The following is a 21,607-nucleotide window of genomic DNA, read 5'->3' as shown; positions in this document are numbered from 1 at the left end:
GGCGCTGACCCTCCGCCGCGCCAGGGGCTCGGGGGGCGACCGCCCGCAACCTGCCCAGCGACGTGCTCGGCGCTCGGCCCCCGCGCTCGGCGCTCGGCTGTCGCGCCTGGGGCAAGATGGCGGCGCCCGTGGCGGCGGGGTCGTGAGGGACCGGCCATGCTGGCGCTGCGGACGGCGCTGGGCCGCTGCCTGGCGGGGCCGGCCCGCGGCGTGGCCGCCGGCCTGGGCAGCGGCGGCGGCGGCGGGGCCGGTGAGGCGGGCGGGGAGCTCGGCCGCGCTGGAGAGGCCGCTGGGAGGAAGCGCGGATGGGGGCGCGGGGCCCGGCGGAGGAAGCGGAGGGAGGGCGGGCGGCGGGCCGGGGCCGGGCGGGAGCCGAGGCCAGGGGGGAAGGGGAGGTCCCGGGATCGGGGGTGGCCTGGGGTGGGGGGGAAGGAGCCTGAGGCGGCCCTGAGAGGGGACAGGGGGACCTGGGGTGCTGCTCTCGGGGCAGGGCGCGGGCAGGGCCCCGGGGCGTCTCTCGAAGCCCTGAGGGAGGGTGGTGAGGCTGGGGGCCGCCCGCTGACCCTGCCCCGCGCACGGCGGGGACGCACGGGAGTGGCTCCGGGGCCGGGGGTCTGTCAGCAAAGCTGCCGTGAGCTGGGCCAGGGTGCGGGCTGGGGGCCTGGCCGGGCTGCTGGCTAGGCCGTTACCGGCCCATGTGCCCGGGGCAGCAGGGGGGGACCCCGCGGCCCGGGACAGCGCGGGGACCCCTGCACACAGCTCCCTGGCAGGTCTGTGACTGGCAACGTCTGTACTTGAAAACATGTTTGAGGCGCGGGTGAACCATCTGAAGCAGGTGTTGGTTCCAGTAGCAGCGGCCTTGAAAGAGCAGTTGGAAGGGCTTGCTCTTGAAAAGTCAAAGAACAGTTCAAGTCAGGCCACCGATGAATATTCTCATCTGTATCGAGCTGTGCCGATTGAAGGTTGTCTCTAGGTCCCGCTGCCTCTGTGCTCAGCCGCTGGCGTAGTGCAGAGCAGCCCTACTAACTCGCCCATGAAATTACTTGAATTAGTTCATCAAGTTAAACCCTCTAAACAAACACAGTTCAGCCTGGGAGCCCTCACACTGTCCGCTCAGCGTCTGTAATCTCTTCCTGCTGCTCTGTCCTTCCCATCATTTGGGTTCAGATCACCCTGAAGCAGCACAGCTTCGCCATTTGTTTTAGCACCCATGTGAGAATCATACTGAACTGTTCCACGCTTCTTTGGGACAAGAGACCTGGCTGGCTGCTGATCACCTTGGAGTGTTAAGTACTCTGACCAGTTTTCTAGTACAGACTGAGCAGTGGTTCATTTGTATGTAGCTAAAAAAAGTGTGCACAAGTCTGATAAATCTTTGTTTTCTTCCGTCAAGCTTGCAATCCCTTTATTCAGACAGCCAGATGTTACGCCAGACCTGTGAGAAAAAGGAAGAAAGGTATGTCAGGATTAATGGGACCATGTGGCAAAATGTTTTACTGTTGACATTATCAGAGTCGTACCCCAATGCTGCAGGAAGAGAGGGTATTTTGGAGAAATTAGTGGGTTTCACTTTAAAGCAGCAGAGCTCATCATAAGAAGAGAGGAAATACAATCCCTGTTGCAGGATTCTGCAGTCCTGCGGCTTCTTGATGGGTAATTACAAGGGTGAGGGAGCCAGATTCTTCTTGGTAGTGCCAAACAATATAATGAGGGGTGGTCCCAAAAAGCAGCTTGGACATGTTCCAGCTGGGCACAAAAGGAAAAAGGAAAAAGGACTCTCACTGGGAAGGCAGTGCAGCATGGGAACATGCTTCACAGCGGAGCTGTGGACTATCCATCCCCAGAGGTTTTCAAGGCTTTGCTAGACAAAGAAATGATGACGGTCCACTTTAAAGGGAAGATTGGACTAGAAACTTCACAAGGTCCCTTTAACCTTTTTGTGGTTCAGTGCTTCTAGAAATAATTCCTTGCAAGCTCGAAAGTTACTCAGAAAGTTCAGCAGGTTGTGAACGTGTGGGAAAGTAGCAGTTGTTGTTAGCAAGAGATCACTGATCTTGGTGGACTATACACCATGTTGTAAATCCAGAGTGCTAAAGGCAAGAGACTGGACCCAATATTAGTCACGCAATTCCTGCCACCTCAGCTTGATCTCTCAAGTTCTATCTTCCTGTTTGGAGCATACAATCTTATTTTCTTTGCAACTCGTTTCCTTTGGTCTAGTTTGCAAGCATGATCAGAGCGCTGACTTTGTACTGCTCTTCCTCAAATGTTAATCTTCTCTTTGTAGACATCCCCAGCCATTTGGATGATCTTCCTCCCACCATGCTGAAGAAAGATTATGCCAATGTCCCAATAATAAATAGGTATGATACAGGGAAAGGGAATGACTGTTCTCTTCAGAGATTTGCATCTTACACACACACACAACCACAATATGTGGAAGCTGCCACCTGCTCAGTAACTAATTAGTGCTCTGTGGTCACTGGTGTGCAGTTTAGCACAAAAACTGCAAAGTCATTTTGAAAGTCAAATGTGCAAAAGTGGTCACTGATTAGCATCATGTAAGGGTTTTGTTTACTTAATGTAAGATTAAGTGCTGATTGCCTGCATCTTCTATGAACTTTGTAGTCCCTAGAAAAAAAGAAATAATCTTGAAATATTAGAAATAATCTTCTTAGAAATAATATATGCCTCTCTTGGACTCAGGTGGTAGAGAGTGTGTAGTTAAACAACTCAAAATGCATGGCTGCTTCTGAAATTTGGACCTGGAGTTTAGCATTTTTATGCTTTGATTCCAGAGCAGCTCATGTGTGGTGCATGGAGAGCCCCCAGTGGCATAATTGAGACTTTCACGGATCTTTGAAGGAGCTGGTGTTAAAATTAATTATTTTGTCCTTGAGCACTTACTTGGGGGTTAATCTTCAGCACCCAGTTTACACATAGTGTTTTTGGAATTGATAAGACTTCCATCATCATTTGAAATAACTGTGCTTTCCACAGCAGCAAAACTACTTGATGCTTCTGTAATCTCAGCCATGATTTTTCTTAGGAATGCAAGGAGCAGTTCATGGCTGACAGGTTTGGGAGGGGAGGATAGTGGCTGTAAATTTGCAGAGTAAATTAAAGCTGAGAAAAGTTGGTATGCTCTGAAAACCTAACCTCATTTCTGTTGTTAAATATACTTTTTTTCTAGCCTATAAACTAATCTGCAATCTCCTTGCAGTGTTGATGATGTAGTGAGAAGACTGTTGTCACTGGAAATGGCAAGCCAGGTTAGTTTCATTCTACTAGCATAAAAAAACCTGGAAGATTTAGTGAGCACATTTGTGTAAGACATGCCTATATTGTTAAATGCCCTTCACTTACTTTATTTTTAAGTGTTGCTTGGTGACTGCAAATCTGGGGCTATGAAATATATGAGTGATAAGTCCTGTTATGGTCTTAAAATTTATCATGCAGTCTTCTTTATGGTAATAACTGCATACTAAAATGAGAGAAGAAAAATACTAGGCAATCACAGGGGAGATGAGCTGTGTTATGTTACTGCTGATGGTTGGCCTGTGTTCTAGAAAACAGTACATTGGATGGCAGATGTTCTTCAAATTACTTTTACTTTTTGTATGCCCAGAAAACAAAGTAAGCAAATCATAAGGTAGCACAAAGATCTTACCATTTCTTGCTGCTTACCATGTGAGCTTAAAAAGATGCAAAAAGTAAAGGCTACTGCCATGTGAGATCAGCTTCAGTTCTCTCCTCCATTCGTGAGAGCAGCGGGGCTTCTTCAACACCCTTTTTCTGTAATCTTGGGATGAAGGGTATGCCTTGACTCTTGCTTTCAACAGTGGCGATTCTGTGTTCAGCCAAGATCTTTTTGTGCTGCTTCGCTGCTGTACTCTGAGCACTGTCCTGCAAGCAGCAGGTCCTTCTGTGCAGCACTTCTTATGCATTTTGTGATGGGCACCGAGTAAAGCTATTAATTAGAAAGCCTTTATCTGGGCATTGGGGAAGAGAGCTGGGGTGTCTCAGACCTCTGGCGTTCCTGAGAAAGTGACAAGCTCTTTTCTGTTATCCACAGAAGGAGAAGATGAAAATAAAGACACAGCAGCTGGTGGAGAAGGTCAGGAGGTCTCCCAACGACAATGGCTCCTTTGAGGTGCAAGGCAAGTTAAAAAAGTAGAAGGATATTGTTGGCAGATGATACATCTCTGCTTTTATTCAGCTATTCCCACCCCAGCACTTCAAGTTTTCTGTATCAGTTAGGAGAATCTCCTTCAGGAGCGCACCTGAGAAGCAGGTAGCCTGCAGCATGCCCTGGAGGACCTGTTTGAGGTTTGGGAGCATTGCAGAGGCAGTGTATGCACTTACTGGCAGATGCCATCTAGGGTGCTTTCCAAGTTCCTAGTCCATATCCACTCCTCAAAGGCAGAGTGTGCATCATTCCGCTTGAAGCGCTTGTATGACATGTAGCACTGCACTGCATTCATTACCATGAACTACTAGATGTAGCCGTAGAACTCAGATTTCCCTGTGCATTAGAGCGCTCTGGCTGAAGCACAGCGTAGGGACAGTGCAGGGATGAAGGCCACACTGCCATTGACCACGATGCACTTCTTTGTCATTAATAAAGGGCTTCAGTTTCTCGGGATGCCACCAGCACCTTTCTCCAAAGCCTGAAATCAAAGAGCTGGCTGCTGCTTTTAGAAAGAACTTCTTAATCTGTGTTTGTTCCTCCAAAGCTTAAACCAAGTGAAGTGAAATGAATATAAAGTCACCAGCAATTAAGTGAGCACAAGAGGCATTTTACAGATAAATTCATATGATCTGTTGTTAAAATTTTAGCCTCTTAATTAAGCAGCTTCATAATAGTAATAGTTCTGACTCTCGTTATGTAGGTTATGTTTTGTGGTTTGTTTTGCGCTTACGCGGAGGGTTGTGTGGTAATACTCGCTGTGGCGCAGTGGGTACCCATTAGAGCAGCAGTCCTCAGCTGGCAATTTGAAGGGAGTGCAAATGATACTGTCTCACCCTGGAAACCTGCTGCTCTCACTTGGCTTCTTACGCCTGTTCTTTATAGTTGCTATGTTGACTGCCAAGATACGCACCTACGAGGAACATCTTCAGCAGCATCCCAAGGTAACTATCAGTAATCTGAGCCCACACGTCTGAGAGAGCAGCTGTTCAGGTTGTTTTCTCAGTTTAGAGCAAAAGGATTTTAATTCTGGGGATTATGGCTTTCCTAAGAAGGTTTATGAAATAGTTATAACGGTTCCCTGTGCCAGTGTGGGAAACTGCTGGCTCAGTCACAGCTACATTCTGACTAGCTGAAATGTGGAGTGTGTTCTTTTTTTGTTACTGGATTGGTGGAAATGGCTGAGCAGATACCTTTGAACAGAGTTTAGCTGAATTTATCCATGCTGCAGATGTGGCTTCACTGCTTAGTTTTCAACATAATTAATGTTATCACTTCACGGCTGTATTCTTTGTTCTGCCTATGAAAATGTTTAGCAGACAGGGCTGTGTTAATGTCATAATGACCGCTTTCCTACCTAAAGCTGCCTGGGTTCAGAGCTGAAATTTGAAGCATCGCAGATATGACTCAAACAGTCAGACAGAGCCAAGTCACACTTTATTTTCACACTTAATTTCTGGAAAAACAAAGGTAAGTGCTTCTGTGTTACTTCTGGAACAATACATTTCAGGAGAAGTGAAGTTTTTAGCCAGCAGGCCTTCCCTACAGCCTTTGCCTCCAAGCCACTGCAGCTTTTGTCACCGCCTGAACCTGTGTACAAGTTGAAAGCAGCCTTCAGCATTGGGGGATGAAGGTGAAGGTGGAGGCACAAAATGAAGAAAGCAATTTCAGTGAAAAGCAAATTAAGCCTTCTCAGATCTTGTAGTGACCTAATGCGCTTGCAGTGTCTGCCAAGAAAAATTGCTCTAAGATACCGTCCTTAACCTGACTGTTTCCTTCCAGCCATAATCTGGTCTATTCTAAGTAATTTATTGGAATGGAAGAATAATCTGCCTGCAATCTAGTGAACGTTAAGTCCTTTGCAGGATAAAAGTAACCGTCGTCGCATGCTGATGGATATAGATCGCCGGAAGAAACTACTTACGTATCTTCGCCGTGTCCGCTATGATACCTTTGAAAACACCTGCAAGCAGCTGAATATCAAGTACACCCTGCCCGCTCCCTACCGCAGAAGGATCACCAAGCGCTGGCTTGTGAAGAAGGCTTTCTGTCTCAAGGTACGGAGTGGTCTGGAGAGAGCACCACATAGCTGGAGTAGAAAAAAACCTTTTTAGAGAAGAGCGCAGTTAAGAGAGAAAAGACTGATGGGTGGGCGCTTTTAATTAAGGGTTTGAATTTTAAGAGGTGATGATGTTTATAGAGAAAAGCATAACCTCACCCTGAAAGGCAAAGAGCTCCACAAAAGGCAGTTACATAGTGGGCAACGATGCACGTGCTGCAGCATTACTGTGCTTGAGAACGTCGGGTTGTGCTGCTGGTTTGCTCAGAAATGTACAATTCAAACCAGCTTTTATTCAAAGTCTGATGTGGGAACTAATATGTGAGACAAACAGGATGGCAGCTTTGGGATAAACATGGCTACACCCACTGCCTGCTGTCATTTCTCTAAATACGCTGGTGTAGCAGCTGTGTGCAGTGTATCTGGGTATAATCAAGAAGCTGGATGTGCCTTCAGTCTGTAAATCCTAAATTTCAGTCCAATGAAATTGTAACCCAAAGTGTGGGTGGCTGTCGCGGGATACTCAGAATGGTACCCTGCAAGCAGGGCTGGCCGGTGGCCCGGAGGGAGCACGCAGGAAGGAGTTACTGCACCTGGGGTCCGTAGCAGCAGTGGTGGAGCAGCTCTGCTCAGCAGCAGGCAGCTCTGTCTTTCTCTTCCTCTCACCTCCTTGTGCTCCTCCGGCAGGTTTTTCAGGAGGTGCAGAAGCTGAAAGCACCTGAGAAACTAAAGCAGAGGAGAGAGCGGCGAGCAAGAGCGAGAGCGGCAAAGGAGGAGAAGCAGGCGCAGTGCGAGGGGACGCCCGTGTAGCGGCATGTGGAGGCTGACGCAGCCGGTCTCCCTAACAATAAATAACTGCCTAAAGACCTAAAGCCTCTTTGCTTACGTGCGTGCTGCGGGGTCTGCGGCGCAACGAGCACCTGGGAAAGCGCGGTGAGCGGTTTAAGCGTTTTAAAAGTTTAGCTTAAGGCTGATGGGCTGGTGTGAGCAGTTCGATCTGTCAGGAGGGCCTGGGGGACTTCACCGCCCCGTGGCAGGGGCATCTTTACGTGAGAACCCCTCCAAGCGTGGCTGCTGCTGCTGCCTGCGGGATTGCGCTGTCAGGTAGCACTGACCCAGCCGCTCAGCACCGTTTGTCAGGGATTTGGGCTGTGGGATGGCAAATGAGGAGACAGAATGAGGCGAAACACTGCTTGTTCGGAAACAAAGCAGCCCTGACAGTGGCTCCAAGTGCTGTTCCTTCTGGCAGGGAAACGCGGGTTGGTTCGGAGCTCGGCAGCTGTAGAAATGGCGTTAGTGCCCAAGTCTGTAACTTCCCAGCAGACTGACACGTCTGTATTCGCCCTGTGCCTCTGCCGTCCCCAAGTGTGATGGGGCTGCTCGTACCACAGGTGCTGGTGGTGGTGACCGAGGGAGTTACTGACACGGTTATGGTGGCGCCCGCTGGCTTTCACCAACGTTCCCCATGTTCCTCTGAGCAGTGGCATGTGTGGCTGGCCCGCCTCAGGCAGCGCTCAGCCCCCCCTTTTTTTTCTTAGTTATATTAAAATTATTTTAATCATTTCCTTATAAACTTTTTAGTTGTTCTCATGCACCAGAACTGATGAAACTGGTATTTTAAAATTTCCTTGGGGCCTACGGGTGCATGCATGTGTGTGCAGGGCCTTGCATGTGTGCTGGGGTGTGCACATACGTGTGGGGCCTTGCACACGCGCTGGGTGCATGCATGCGTGGGCAGGGCTTGCACATGTGCCGGAGTGTGATCACACACATGTACCAGGCCTTGCACATGCTCTGGGGTGTGTTCACACGCGTGGGTGGCACCTTGCACAAGTACTGGGGTGAGTGTGTGTATACAGGGCCTTGCACACACACGGGGGTGCATGTGGCTGGGGCCTTACACATGCACTTGGGGGCCTTGCACACATGCTGGGGTGCATGCATGCACACAGACAGGGCCTTGCACACATGCTGTGGTGTGCACCCACATGGGCTGTGCACATACGCTGGGGTGCGCGCACATCACAGGGCTTTGCACATGCACTGAGGTGCACACACGCACATGCACAGAGCCTTGCACACGCGCCGCGGTGTGCACCCACACGGGGCAAGCTTTGCACACGCGCCGGGGCGCGCGCACGTGTGGGCGGGGCTTACACGCGCGCTGGGCAGGGCTAGCACGCGCACCCCGGGCGGCCAAGGCGGCGCCTCCCGATTGGCCCCGCGGTTGCCCGGCAACGGCGGCGGGGCCGGCGGTCGCCATGTCGGCGCGGACGCTGCCGCTGCTGTTCCTCAACCTGGGCGGGGAGATGCTGTACATCCTGGACCAGCGCCTCCGCGCCCAGAGCATCCCCGGCGACAAGGCCCGCAAAGGTGAGCGGCGGGAGGCCGGGGGGGCCTGCGCCGGGTGCGGGCTGCCCGCGGGCCTCGGGGCTCTCCCGCGGCCTGGCCGGGCCGTGCGGGGCCTGCGGCCTGCGCCGGGTGCGGGGCCGCGGCGGCGCCCCACCTCCCCCGGTGGCGGGAAGCGCGGTGCCCCGAGGGCAGGGGCAGCTGCAGGTGGCCGGGCAGGGCTCTCCCCGCCCTCCCCCGCAGCGACCGGCCGCTCCCCCGCACGGCCTCGTAACGTGAGGCGGGCATCCCGCCCCGGGTGCGGGGGTGCGGGGGGGCCGGGCACCGCAGGCTCTGCCGGTAGGAGCAGGCCTGGGCAAGCAGCTTCCTCGCCACGGTGCAACGGCAATGCGGTCTTAGTTATTCGCATGTCTTCAGAGAATGATCCCGCAAAACTTTGCTGCTCTGGGTGGAAGTCTAACGTTAGAGCCTCAACTAAATCAGCCGTACTTGGTGGCATATCTCAGCAGGAGAATTAGATCTGTGCTAGTTTATCCACGCGTGTATTTTACCTCCCAAAAAACTGGGTGCAAATTGTACTGAGATGTGGTTTCGTCCCCACTGAGGTGTTTGTTAATGCTTAAAACTGTTCACTCAAATGTTGTTGGCTCATAAGTGCAAAAAAACAGCTGAAAACTTTCCAAGCTCAATGCAAAATGTGCTGAGATTCAGTCAAGGGTAAAATTCTATCTCTGGTGAAGCAACGAGATCCTTTCCAAGGGGAGGGCAAGGTTTCATCATCTGTGCGCTCATCGAAGGTGAAAGATGTCAAGTACCTGAAGAGTTCCTTCCTCTTAAGTGCTGAATGCTGATGAGAAAAAACAAAGTCCATTAGTTAGATTTCTTTTTTTTTTTTTTTAGTTTCTTTCTTTTATTCTCCTTGAAACTATTGTTCTTACTTCTTGAACTGATGTTTTTGTTTTATATGCTTCGTGTAGATGAATGGACAGATGTGGACAGGAAACGAGGTACTGTAATCTGCTAGCTGCATGCAGTAGACAAACACCACTACATGCACACATGAGGCTCATTGTACGTGAACACACCGTATGCTGTTCCTGCAGCCTTCTAGTCATAGCGTCAAAGATGAATAATAATATGCACCTGTTCATTAAAATGCACTTTAGCTATAGATCTTAGAAAAAACAGACAGTATCTCAAAATCATATGGCTTCAAAAATACGTTGCTTATTTAACCAAGACTAGAAATAGATCAAAACTTTTTATCGTAGCGGTCTTTCTAGCCAAAAAGATATTTGTATTTTTTCTGGCTTTGTATTAATGCAAGCATATAATTATGTGAGCATTGTGAAGATTGTTTTTTCTGCTTAAATGCAGGAATTATTATGTATACTGCATGTTTCTAAATTTGTTTTCTAATTCATTGCTTAGGGTTTTGACAGGTGAATTCCAGGAAAGTTTAAGGCATTTCCATCCTAACTGCTTATCCACCTCTGCTAGTAGTCATCACCCTTGCAGAGTGATCACAAAGAAGCAGGTGCTCACCCTTCAGCCAAGCTCATCTTGACTGAAATTATCCCTGAGGGTGAGTTTGGGCTGAGACATCAGGATTTTGCAGCGCTGAGCTGTGAGCATGGGTTTCCTTCTGGACTCTGCCTTGGAACGGTAGCCTCCAGCAAAGGGGTGTAGTAAGGAGCTGAATGAGGAAATAAATCCCTTAAACTATCTCAAGTTTTTTGCTAGGTGAACATGCATAGCACTTTCGCTGCCTTTTTGAGCAGCCCTTTTTTAAGAGAGATCAGGGTTACAATTCATGTTTTACAAAATAAGCATCGTTTGTATGTTTTGAATATTTACTAAAGGCAAATACCAATATCCTATGAGTTTGCCCCAGCTTTTGTTTGCTACCATTACATGCCGTTTCCAAGAACACTTTTTTTCCCCGCATTTAATATCTCAGAGGTCTAAAAGATTCCATATCTTCTTTTATCACATCAAAATGACAAGTTGTATAAAAGCCCACTTTGTCATATTTAGGTAGTAGTGGCAGAGATGCAGATCCTGTGTTGAACAGTCAGCTTGTCTTGTCAGAGAACAAGTTTGCCTACGAACACTGCTCTTGGGGCGATGATCTCTGAAGAGTCACACAGAGTGACCAGCCGAGGCTGTTGCTGATGAAGCCATGACAAGGCGGTTTTGCTTGCCTTTGACCTTGTTACGAACTACAAACGCACTGCGAGTAGAACGCGTGACTGTTTTGAACTCATAGCATCCCCGCTGCTGCCTTGAATGTCCTCCAAGAAGCACGAGCATAATCCAGGTGTAAAGACCCCCTTGTCTCATGTCATGCATCTGAGCCGTGTTACATGACAGCATGGTAGAAGTTGGAACGTGTGTCACCAGTGACACATGGCACGTGTAGGTGAAAACCACCATAAATCCTCAGCTTCTCTTCTGTCCATTGCATTGTCTATACTTGGTTTCCCTCTCCCCATCCCAGTTGATGAAACCCCTCTCTGCTAAATTGCTTTTATGCTGTGTTGCTTGGCGTGCCATTTTCCCTGAGCTAACACTCCTTTCTTTATTATTTTCCATTGTTAGAACGGTGTAAATATCTCCCTAGGGACTACATGGGCTTTCAGATCTCTTTGCTGTGTCATTATCAAACGTACTGTGTCAGATTTGCCCTTTACCATGATTTTTTTTATGTCTTTCTCGGTTCTTTTTATAGCCAATACAAGAGGTCTTAATTTCAGAAGATAATTTATGTAAGGCTGGGTGTGTGGTTAACACAGATCTTCCGATTTCATTGTGAATATCTACCAGCCACAGCCAGCGTACTGGAACGTTGTCTGTCTCCTGACAGTTTTGGTTATTGGTGACTCTCCAAAGATGGAGGAGAAGCCTTTGTGCGGGCAACATATCCAAGCAACTTAAAAAATATTTTTCTTGATAGCAGTATAAGGCAACAGTTCTTATTTTTGTCATAACCAATTACTTGCAAAAATAAATATGTACTAATACATATTAATGTATTTTGTTTTCTCCACTAAAAGTGAGAATTTTTGCCTCAGACTGCAAATAGGGATTGTTTAATGGACAGTCTGTTTGAAAAGAAGGGAGGAAGAGGAGAGATTTTTTCCTCATTTGTCATCTATGCTGCTCAGAAGCTGTGCTGAGATCTCTCTGTATTGTTTGGGTCCGTAAAGCAGGAAAACTAGCGAGCCCTGTTTGATACAGTGTGTTTGCTGAAATGTGTGTGTTACCAGTAGCGTACACCGGTGTAGGAAAAAAACTGTAAACATCAGGTTTAAGCATGTACAGAGAATCGCATCAGGAGGCACAGGAAAACAGCTCTCCGTGTCTAGGTTCTCAGGACCCACAGCATATCTGGCAGTGCTCCCCAGACAGTTAATCATCTTAAGAAAAGATGAAGTGACTGGGACATTAACTTTCTTTGGCTGTTTGTGTAGCTTCAGTACCACAGTTACGAAAAGCCAGGTGTCTAACCCACCAGTGAATAATTATAGCAGTATTTCAAATAGCTAATCACTACCACTTTGTATATGTTCACTTTTTCTTTTTTTTTTTCCTTTTTCTCTTTCCTTACTTCCTCTCAGATTTTACTAAGCCATAAGAATCAGCTGGCATTATGAGCTTCAGCAAGAGTCATCTGCTTAGGAAAATTCATGCTTGTACAGTAATCTGTGTGAATTAAAAATTGTATTTAACATTTTTTTATGGAGAAATAAATGCTTATTTATGATAACTCTGTAGAATGTATCAGGTAAATAATAAAAGTATCAGGTCCCATACAAAAGCTAAGATACTGCATCTGCTTGAATCACTGCAAAATGTTTTCTATCTTCTTTGCATTAAAAGCTCAATAAACAGAGCACAGCCCTTATACTCAGCACTCGTGATCTCTGCATACTCTTGAGTAAGTTGTGAAACAATTCCATGTCTAAATTTACACATAAAAAAATGAAGCACGTCAGGAAGTTTAGAGTTCTGTGCTTTTGAACTGCTTTACTATCTGCAGATGTTGCTGTGTAAGAGCCCTGAGTGGCCTGACGTAGATCCCAGTGTTGTAAGTGCTTCCTTAAATACTTGCCAGTGTTAAACCGTTTGAAACAAATACTAGAAGGAGCCTTGAATCATTCAGGAGTCTGTTGAGAAGGAAAAATAGACTAATAGTGTAAAAGGCTAAAGAGAGAACAGGCAGAGTCAGCTAGCTATAGCCTGCAAAAATCTAGAGTGATGCAAAACAGCTTTTTAGGAAGAACTGCAGCTTTTATAGATGATACGTGTCAGAGTAGCCTATAAACAAATTATTTAAAAAGTGAGAAGTGCTAGCTGTAGCTGTAAAAACGAGGCGACAAAACCAGTCCTATTCCCACTGGAAAACAAGGTTTGTTGTCTGCAGCTCATGTAGCATTTCTGCCCCTGGGGACAGTCAGCAGGAATCATGCTGCTTGCTCAGGCCAATGTGGGATGGAGAAAAACGTTGACATTAGGAAGTGATGTTCCTCCTCCTTTTTTCTTTTGAGGCTCTGTACCTGGTTTTCACAGGTAAGTGTTCATGTCAATCCTCGCAGCTGTCAGTGTCCAGGTTCTCAGTGTGGAATGAATCCAGATGAATGTGCTGTTTCTGCAGCAAAAACAGAGACTCTTTGTCTTTGCAGTTATGAATGACATCATCACAACCATGTTCAATAAAAAATTTATGGAAGAGCTGTTTAAACCACAGGAACTCTATTCCAAGAAAGCTCTGCGAACAGTGTATGACCGGCTAGCTCATGCTTCAATCATGAGACTGAACCAGGCAAGCATGGACAAGGTAAAAAAGACCACCTGCCCAGTCCTGACCATGCTGGTCTTCTGTGCTACCCTTCACAAGTTTCTGATTGCCATAATTAGTACATGGCTTTACATCACTGTAATTTTGAAGCATTTTGTAAGGGCCCTCTTTCCATTTGCTTTCTTTGTAAAAATGGATCTCAGCCAAGGAAGCTTTGGGGAAATCCATGGTAGGATCGGATACTTCAGAACTGATTATTTCTCCTTTAATAAATAAATGTTTGATTTTTAAGAGGTTTAGTAAGCATTCTTTACTGGATTTTTAAATATATATTAAAAACATACATATGTGGGTGTATATAAATGTATGTATTTCTGTATTGACACTCACTGGTTTGCAGTTGCAGGTGTTAGAATTTTTGCTTGCAAACAGCATATCCAGCAGACAATTTTGAAAAAAATTGTAGGAAGTGGATTACTTAAGAGACCTCTACCTGGGTGTTGGTGTTGCTTCATGGGCTGTAGTTTTAGCAGCAGTTGGAGAGACCAGCAGGAGGGCTGACCATGTGATTGCAGAGGTTTTATTTGCTTAGTAAACAAAGCTAAAATGGTTCTTACCGTAGGCAGGTGCTAGGCTAAGTGTCTAAATCCCTTTCTACATCAACGTGAAGTTACCTATGCGATGTGTACACTCTGTTGCGATGGAACCAAAACTTCCCCGTGTTATTTTGCAGCTGTATGACCTTATGACTATGGCTTTCAAATACCAAGTGCTGCTGTGCCCTCGGCCCAAAGACATTCTGCTGGTCACATTCAACCACCTGGACGCCATCAAGGATTTCATACGTGATGCCCCTGGCATTCTGAACCAGGTGGATGAAACTTTCCGACAGCTGACTGAAGTAAGAATCCTTAGAAAAATGGAAAAATGGTGGGACACACTGTGGTTTGATATTTATTTTTTTTGTCTCTTTCAAGCTAATCTTAGAGACTAAATACTACATCAGCAAGTGCCACATCAAGTGCGGAGGGTGGCATGTTCTCAACCTCAGAGAACTGTCCAAATAACCTTCCCTTCTTTTTTACCTGAGGGAAACAAATCCGCCTCCCGGTTAACAACTTTTGCTTGTGTAACTGCTGTAATTTTTTGGACAAAGAATATGAGTGTTCCTGTGAAAGGGAACTGTTTCATAAAATGTTAAAAGTTCTGGGAAGTCATGAAATGTTTCTAAAGGGCTTCTGGAGAGGGAGATGTCTACAAGTCAAGTGTTATTATCTTACTGGCCTGTTTAAATCAATACATTGCTTATTCAGCCTGATCAAAGTCTCCACTGACTTCAGCAGAAATTAAATCAGACTCTTAGTCACGGATAATAATTAATGATTAGTTGCCCCCCCTTATATAATTTCTGCTTCCCCTGCCACACATACTATTTTTGGCCAGCACTATTCTGATACACTTGTTTCCACCTTTACCAGGGTTGGACATGGTACATGTGCGAAGCCTTATATGATGGTTTTTCTTTTCCAGATATACAGCTGTCTCTCTGCTGGTGAATTTCAGCTCATCAGGCAAACGCTCCTCATTTTTTTTCAGGACATGCACATAAGGGTAAGAGCCCAATACAGCTAGTCAGTAAGAATAAAAGGGAGCTTGTGGCTAGGAGGCAAAGGTGTCTTTTTTTAATTACACTGTAGGTTTGGTTTTGTTACTTACGGTTTTCAGTCTTGTGCTTGTAATTTCAGCCTTCAGAATTTCACAAATTGAGCACATCTACTATAATAATACTCAGTAATTCTAAAACGTAACGAAAAAAGGAATCTCTACTGCTACAGATTTGCTAGTTGATAAATATGTTTTTCCTTTTAGTAGAAACCCGATACCAAACTCAGAACCTGAGCTTGAAGTCATGGGGCTTAATATTCTCTAAATAAATTTATCATATTCAAGTGCATAAGCAGTACATATTTTTTTAAACATATCAATGTGCCCATCCTCTGGACCACAGTTCTACATTACTGGCTTTGACCTGTACCATAGTCTCTATATATACATCAAGATCCCTAGGAAACCTACCCCAATCCAGACAGGAAGGCTGCAAGGTTGGACTTCAAAAGAATTTGGATCAGAAGATATTTAAGTGATTTTCTCAGAGGTGGAATATTCTTTTGCAGGTCTCCATCTTTCTGAAGGATAAAGTGCAAAACTCTAATGGTCGCTTTGTGCTGCCGATATCGGGCCCAGTTCCTTGGGGTACAGAAGTTCCAGGGCTCATCAGGTGAGTTCCAAACCGCTGCTTACACCGTTTGCAGCGCCTTGCATGTACGGCTGCTCACAGAGGAGCAGTCAGTCCTGGAGGTCTAATAGGAATCGAGCTGAGACTGTCATTCATGTTGCATGGATAGCTGAACCTCCAGTAAATACTATTTAAAGGGTAGGATTTGAGACTTAAGTCACCCAGCAACGAAATACTAAGCTGTTTCTGGCATTCTCTATTCCAGTAAATTAGCTATTAGTAACTTATCCAATAAAATAGGCATTTACCAACATACAGGATAGGGTTTTGTTTCCCTTTTTCTTGTGCAGTAAGCAGAGGAAGTCAGTACTGAATATCAATAATAAAACTACTCAGTATGTTTCGATAATTATTTGTTTTTAAGGATGTTTAATCACAATGGAGATGAAGTTAAAAGAACTGAATTCACTACTGGTGGAAATTATGTTCTTCCACAAAGGGAAGGATCTTTTGATCTTTATGGAGACAGAGTCCTCAAACTTGGAACAAATATGTAAGTAAGCTTTGTTCTACATAGAAACATGAAGTAAAAGTTGATGGTTATGGATTTGTTTAGAAGCATGTCTTCAGCCTTCTGTATTTTTGATTCTTTCGCCATTATCAGCTTGACTTTTTTACAAAGTGATGTCCTGAAACAGAACACATGTGGACAGATGTGTATAAAAAGCTGTGGAGAAGAGCAAAAGTTTGATTTATGTCTACAGTAGAGTTGAGTAAAGAGTGTTCTCATCTGGTGCTGCTTATTATGTGAGATATAATTTAATTTTAACTGCATTGAAGAAATCCTTTCTTTTTCTCCATGCTTGTCTTAATTTTTCCATTGAAAGAATAAGATAGAGCAGTGTTCTTTCTCACAGCTTTGTCGCTCACACATTTTAATGCATCAATACCCCATAAAACTGAACTGTAACTTCTTATTTCAGTTATTTACAGTCTTCAGAAAAATATCCTAAAATCATTGATACTGTGCTGCTTCCTCCAGTTCCTGTATCTCATACAAGTAACAGGTTGCTCTTCCTCATGTGTCTGTCCTTCTAGGTACAGCGTTAGTCGGCCAGTAGAGACACACATGTCAGGATCATCCAAAAACTTGGCATCCCATGCAAAGGTCAGTGTTGTTCTGTTCCTGTCACTGGCTAACTGGCTGACTACTCTGTGCCAGTGAGTCTTGCCACCGGTCACACATGGTGGGAGCGTTCCCTTTGAGCAGCTGCACCACATCCACCAGATTTTACATTCTGCTTCCCTTGTCTTTTAATAGATGGGGTCACTGAATGGAACGCCCACATCTGTCATCTCCAAATCATTTACTATACAGTTGCACTGTCTTCCCCTTTGTTCATCTCCTGTCTCAGGGAAACAATAACTATATTTTTAGTCTACAGTTACAAGTTAACTCTGGGGGAACCTGTTCTGTTCTTCGCAGAGCCTCATCCAGTCCTCCATGGTCCCCTTTGAGCTAGGGGAAGGGCACATTTTCCTAAAGAATCTTACATGCAGGCTTATGCAATGGTGTACTCCCTTCCTATTTTAATCTCATCAGAAAACAGAAAGTTGGTTTTACAGATTTCTCAGCTGTTCAATTTAGCTGGAAAATTATCTTGTCCTGGGTCTATAAATTCAAGCAACCATTTTAAATGTATAATTGATAATTGCTAGTTATCTGCACAGTCTGTACCACTAACAATACAGAAATGTATTTTTATCACTCTGAAGAACATTTATGTAGTATCAGAAAACACAAAAACGGTTACAGTCCTCATCTCCCTGGTAACCTGACCAATGACCCCATCACTGTTTTCTGCAGGAGAATATAGTCCCTAACCCTCTTGCTAAAGAAGAGCTGAACTTTTTGGCCAGGCTGCTGGGAGGTCTGGAGATCCAGAAACCTGGTGGAAGTGAGACAGGATTTCGACTGAATTTGTTCACAACCGACGAGGAGGAAGAGTATGCTCAAGTCCTTCTTGGTTTGGGGTTTGTGGTGTAGTGCCATGTGGACAGCCCAGGAGACTAAATCTGGCCCTTAACAGCTTTGGGGAAGGGATAGCAGGTTTTTAGCATTTTGTTGTTGGGGTCCAGATGGTCCCTACAGGAGCAGGAGAGGAGCGGTTTCCCTGGCTTGACCTTTTTATTAAAGCTGTCAGGAAGGAGAGCCGTTGCCCTTACTGGTGTCTCCTGTGATGCATGGCCTTGTGTTCTCTCCATGTGACACTGGCAGTCAGCAGAAGGTTCTGTCCCATGGAACGGAGACATCTCATCAGCCCTTCTGCTTCTCCCCCAAATACATCTATGTATTTTGGAGATAAGAATAGAACTTATGGGGGTGATGAGCCTGACAGGTTTGAACACCTTAGGCCCCTCCTGGCAGGGAGCACAAGGGGAATGAGACATGATTTCTGCAGAAGGTCTTTACCTACTTTTAATCTCAACTACAGAGATATTCCTGCTGTTCCACACTTGGCATAAAAAAAATTTAGGACAGGGAACACTTGGCATAAAAAATTTCTAAGACAGGGGAAAAGTCTCCAAACTTGGGGTCCATACACTAATTTGCCTGGTAGGAATGGGGACGTTGTCCAAACTTCATGCCTAGAGGAGCCTCATGAAATCTGCTTTTTATAATTTATTTGCATGTCTTCATGAGATTAAGCACTCTTTTCATGTTTTTCATCAAGAAACGCTGCATTGACTAGACCAGAGGAGTTATCTTACAAGGTTATCAACATAGAAGCCACACAGGTACGTAGTGTGTTTCCCATTTTGATCCTCATCATTCTGCCTTGCTAAGAACAGAGTTTCACCCCGAGTAGTGACTTAAAAAATACCTGGTTTTTCCTATTTCAGTGAAGCTCATAAATAAGCCCCGGCAGTATTCTCTGCCGAGCCTGTGGATTTGGTGGCTATTTAGTAACTTGAAACCTGGCAAACGGAATGGCGAGCTCCCGGTGGAGCGCTGCCCGCTTGCGGGGCCAGCCTGCCGCCGTTTTGCGTGGGCTGCGGGGCAGCTGGGCACGTCCCAGTGCCTCCCAGTGGGTGCGTGCGGCGGGCTGAGGCGCGGTGTCTGTCCCCGCAGGAGCCGGGCCAGCGGGCGGAGCTCTCCCGCATCATGGGGGAGCTGGAGGTGGCGGAGCCGCGCCCGGGCAGCGCCGGGAAGGGCGAGGAGCTGCTGGCGCTGATGGACGGGCTCTGAGGGACCGCGGGCCGGGCAGCGCCGGCAAGGGCGAGGCGCTGCGGGACCCCGGGCCGGGCGGGCGCAGTGCGCAGGCGGGGCCGCCCCTTCCTGCCGCCGGGGCCGCGGGGCGGGGCGGGAGGGGCGGCCCCGCGAGTGTGCAAGGGGAGGAGGCGGCGTGCTGGTGAGCGTGCAAGGGAGGGGGGGACGGGGGCGTGCAAGGGGGGGCGTGGAGAGCGAGCGTGACGCGGGGCGGGGGGGAGAGGGGCGGGGTGCTGGGAGCAGGCGGGGAGCGCCCCAGGGGGCGGGGGGGGGGGCGGGGGGGAGAACGTGAGCGAGTTGGGAGGGGGCAGCGTGCAGGTGAGCGTGCAAGGGATCGTATGTGCACGTAGGAGCGTGCAAGGGGTGGTGTGGGTGCATAGGAGAGTGCAAGGGGACGGTATGTGTGCGTAGGAGCGTGCAAGGGGTGGTATGCGTGCATAGGAGAGTGCAAGGTATGGTATGTGTGCATACAAGCGTGCAAGGGGTGGTATGCACGCATAGGAGCGTGCAGGGGGTGGTGTGTGCGCATACAAGTGCAAGGGGTGGTGTGTGTGCATAGGAGCGTGCAAGGGGACGGTATGTGTGCATAGGAGCGTGCAAGGGGTGGTGTGTGCTCATAGGAGCGTGCAAGGGGACGGTATGTGTGCATAGGAGCGTGCAAGGGGACGGTATGTGTGCATAGGAGCGTGCAAGGGGTGGTGTGTGCTCATAGGAGCGTGCAAGGGGTGCTATGTGTGCACAGGAGCGTGCAAGGGGAGGAGGGTGGGTTTCCCCAGCGGTGGGCGCCCAGCCAGGGCGCAGCATGGCGTCTCCCTCTTCCCCACGGCAGCCGCGGTGATGGAGGTCAGCCACTCCGTCAAGGAGCGCACCATCGCCGAGAACAGCCTGGTCATCCTGCTGCAGGGCTTGCACGGCCACGTCACCACCGTGGACCTGCGTGATGAGAGCACGGCCATGGGGCGCGTCACCAATGTGGACGCTTTCATGAATGTGCGGCTGGCTGAGGTGACCTTCACGGACAGGCAGGGCACGGTGTCCCACCTGGATGAGCTCTTTGTGACTGGCAGGAACGTCCGCTACGTCCACATCCCAGACGAGGTGGACATCAGGGCCACCATCGAGCGGCAGCTGCAGGCCATCCACAGGGTCCGCTACTTCGGGGGCCGTGACAAGGGCAGGAAGGAGTTCCCTCGCGCCAAGCACAAGTGAGCCCCAGTGCTGCCTGCAGCCTGCCTGCAGCCCTGCCTGCCGCAAGGCCAGGATGGACCTGCCCCTTTGACTGGACTGCCAGCCGCCTCCGCACCTCGCCCCAGACATCCCCCCCAGGGACTCGGGGCTCCGCTGCTCCCCTGGCCAGTGCCTGCAGGGGAGCAGGGTTATTTTTTCTAATGAATAACCCTGCCTGAAAGGGTCTGTGATCTCTCAGCTCATTTCCTCTTTCCTGCTCATGTCCCTCTGATGGCCAGGCAAAGCCCTTTTCACCAAAGCTGCAGCCGGGGGTTGCTCAGCCACAGCTGTCCTGCTGCCCACAGCTTTGCCTTCCCCTGCTCACAGAGTCCAGGGCCGTGGTGCTGCTGGCATCACTGCCCGCAGGAGCTAGAGTTGCTGGTCCTGAGCTGAGGAGGGGGCTGGTCACAGCCTGTCTTCTCAGCTTCCTGCCAGACCACTGTTCTGAAAGAGTTTAATGGTGAGATGAATGCCCATCTAGAGCAGAGCAGGGCTGAGCTCAGAGGGGAGGGAGCAGCCCTGTCTGCCTGGAAGAGCATGAAGGTACTTTGCCGAGGCCATGGGGAATGCTGCTGCGGCTGGCCCCTCTGCTTCCCTGCTCCTCCATCACCCTTTCCCACAGCTCCACAGCGCTTCCTCGGCCGCTGTGTGCCTGCTGAAAGGGCTGTGCAGTCAGCAGGTGACTTAGTCCTACTTCTGCAGGGATCCCTTTGTTACACGGTGCTCTCTGGCCTCCAAGATGGAGCTTGGCGTCTGTCCCCGGTGTGTGCCATTGGCCTGGCTCTGGGCCTGGGCACCTCGCTGGAGCGGTCAGCAGCTCGAGCACCCCGAGAGCAAAGGTGCTGCCGCCCTGTCCCCAAATAGTCGCTCAGGTGGCGGTGGGTCATCTTGAAGAGTTCACGTGAGAAATGCGTGTGACGAGGGACCCCGCATCCCTACCAGGGGCAAGCTGGGAGCGCCAGGAGAGGCTCGTGTGGCCGTTGGTGTGGGGGTGGGAGGCTCTGCAGAGATGCCTTGGGCTCACGTCCAGCTCCAGGAGATGAACCTGGGGCTGGTGCGGCCTGGTGCGGGGCTGCTGAGGCTCGGTGCAGCAGAGAGCGGCCGGACCGGGGGAGCGGGGTCGGACTGGCGGCGGCGCCGAGGCCCAGCGGCCCGTGGGGCCGGGCCTCGCCGGGAAAGCCCCCGCCTCTCCTCCAATCACGGCGCGTTCGAATCTCCCGCCTACCCACCAACCCCCTTGGCTTCCAGCGGGAGCCAATCGGCGGAGGGAGTCATCCCGCCCAGACCAATGAGCCTTCGCTTCTCACCGCCGCGTCTCAACCAATCAAAATCTGCCGCAAGTATCCCCTCCCAGGAGTTGGGTTTTCGTCCAATCAGAGCCGGAGATAGCTCAGCCTGCCAATCAGCGCCGCTCCTTCCCCGGGGCCTCGCCGCCATCTCTGCGGCGGCCGCCAGGAGGCGGGATGGCGGCGGGG

At 48.7% G+C, this 21,607-nt stretch overlaps 3 protein-coding genes across 4 annotated transcripts; all 3 read left to right on the top strand.

The window, feature by feature from the left end:
- Positions 1 to 105: 105 nt before the first annotated feature.
- On the top strand, positions 106 to 7,120 carry MRPS15 (mitochondrial ribosomal protein S15). The gene is made up of 8 exons (XM_037380985.1): positions 106 to 250; positions 1,394 to 1,456; positions 2,288 to 2,363; positions 3,224 to 3,272; positions 4,076 to 4,160; positions 5,075 to 5,133; positions 6,055 to 6,246; positions 6,936 to 7,120. The coding sequence occupies exons 1-8, from the start codon at positions 157 to 159 to the stop codon at positions 7,056 to 7,058; spliced, it is 741 nt and encodes a 246-aa protein (XP_037236882.1). The 5' UTR covers positions 106 to 156; the 3' UTR covers positions 7,059 to 7,120.
- Positions 7,121 to 8,483: 1,363 nt separating this feature from the next.
- Positions 8,484 to 18,983, top strand: OSCP1 (organic solute carrier partner 1). Of its 2 annotated transcripts, XM_037379520.1 has the most exons (11): positions 8,510 to 8,621; positions 9,575 to 9,604; positions 13,283 to 13,437; positions 14,132 to 14,299; positions 14,929 to 15,009; positions 15,573 to 15,676; positions 16,059 to 16,187; positions 16,733 to 16,802; positions 17,502 to 17,641; positions 18,370 to 18,433; positions 18,768 to 18,983. In XM_037379520.1, exons 1-11 carry the CDS (start codon positions 8,510 to 8,512, stop codon positions 18,882 to 18,884), a joined length of 1,170 nt encoding a protein of 389 aa, XP_037235417.1. In that variant the 3' UTR covers positions 18,885 to 18,983. The 2 variants fall into 2 exon arrangements, with proteins under 2 accessions (XP_037235418.1, XP_037235417.1); XM_037379521.1 differs by lacking the exon at positions 9,575 to 9,604 and having other exon boundaries at positions 8,484 to 8,621; positions 18,768 to 18,884.
- On the top strand, positions 18,949 to 20,330 carry LSM10 (LSM10, U7 small nuclear RNA associated). Its single transcript, XM_037379522.1, has 2 exons — positions 18,949 to 19,047; positions 19,735 to 20,330. Exon 2 carries the CDS (start codon positions 19,743 to 19,745, stop codon positions 20,112 to 20,114), a length of 372 nt encoding a protein of 123 aa, XP_037235419.1. The 5' UTR covers positions 18,949 to 19,047; positions 19,735 to 19,742; the 3' UTR covers positions 20,115 to 20,330.
- The last annotated feature ends 1,277 nt before the right edge of the window (positions 20,331 to 21,607 follow it).

Source organism: Falco rusticolus, chromosome 3 (assembly GCF_015220075.1).
Source record: "Falco rusticolus isolate bFalRus1 chromosome 3, bFalRus1.pri, whole genome shotgun sequence".
In the NCBI taxonomy this organism is placed as follows: domain Eukaryota; kingdom Metazoa; phylum Chordata; class Aves; order Falconiformes; family Falconidae; genus Falco; species Falco rusticolus.
The sequence above is the reverse complement of the archived record's forward strand: the minus strand, read 5'-3'. Positions and strand labels throughout refer to the sequence as shown.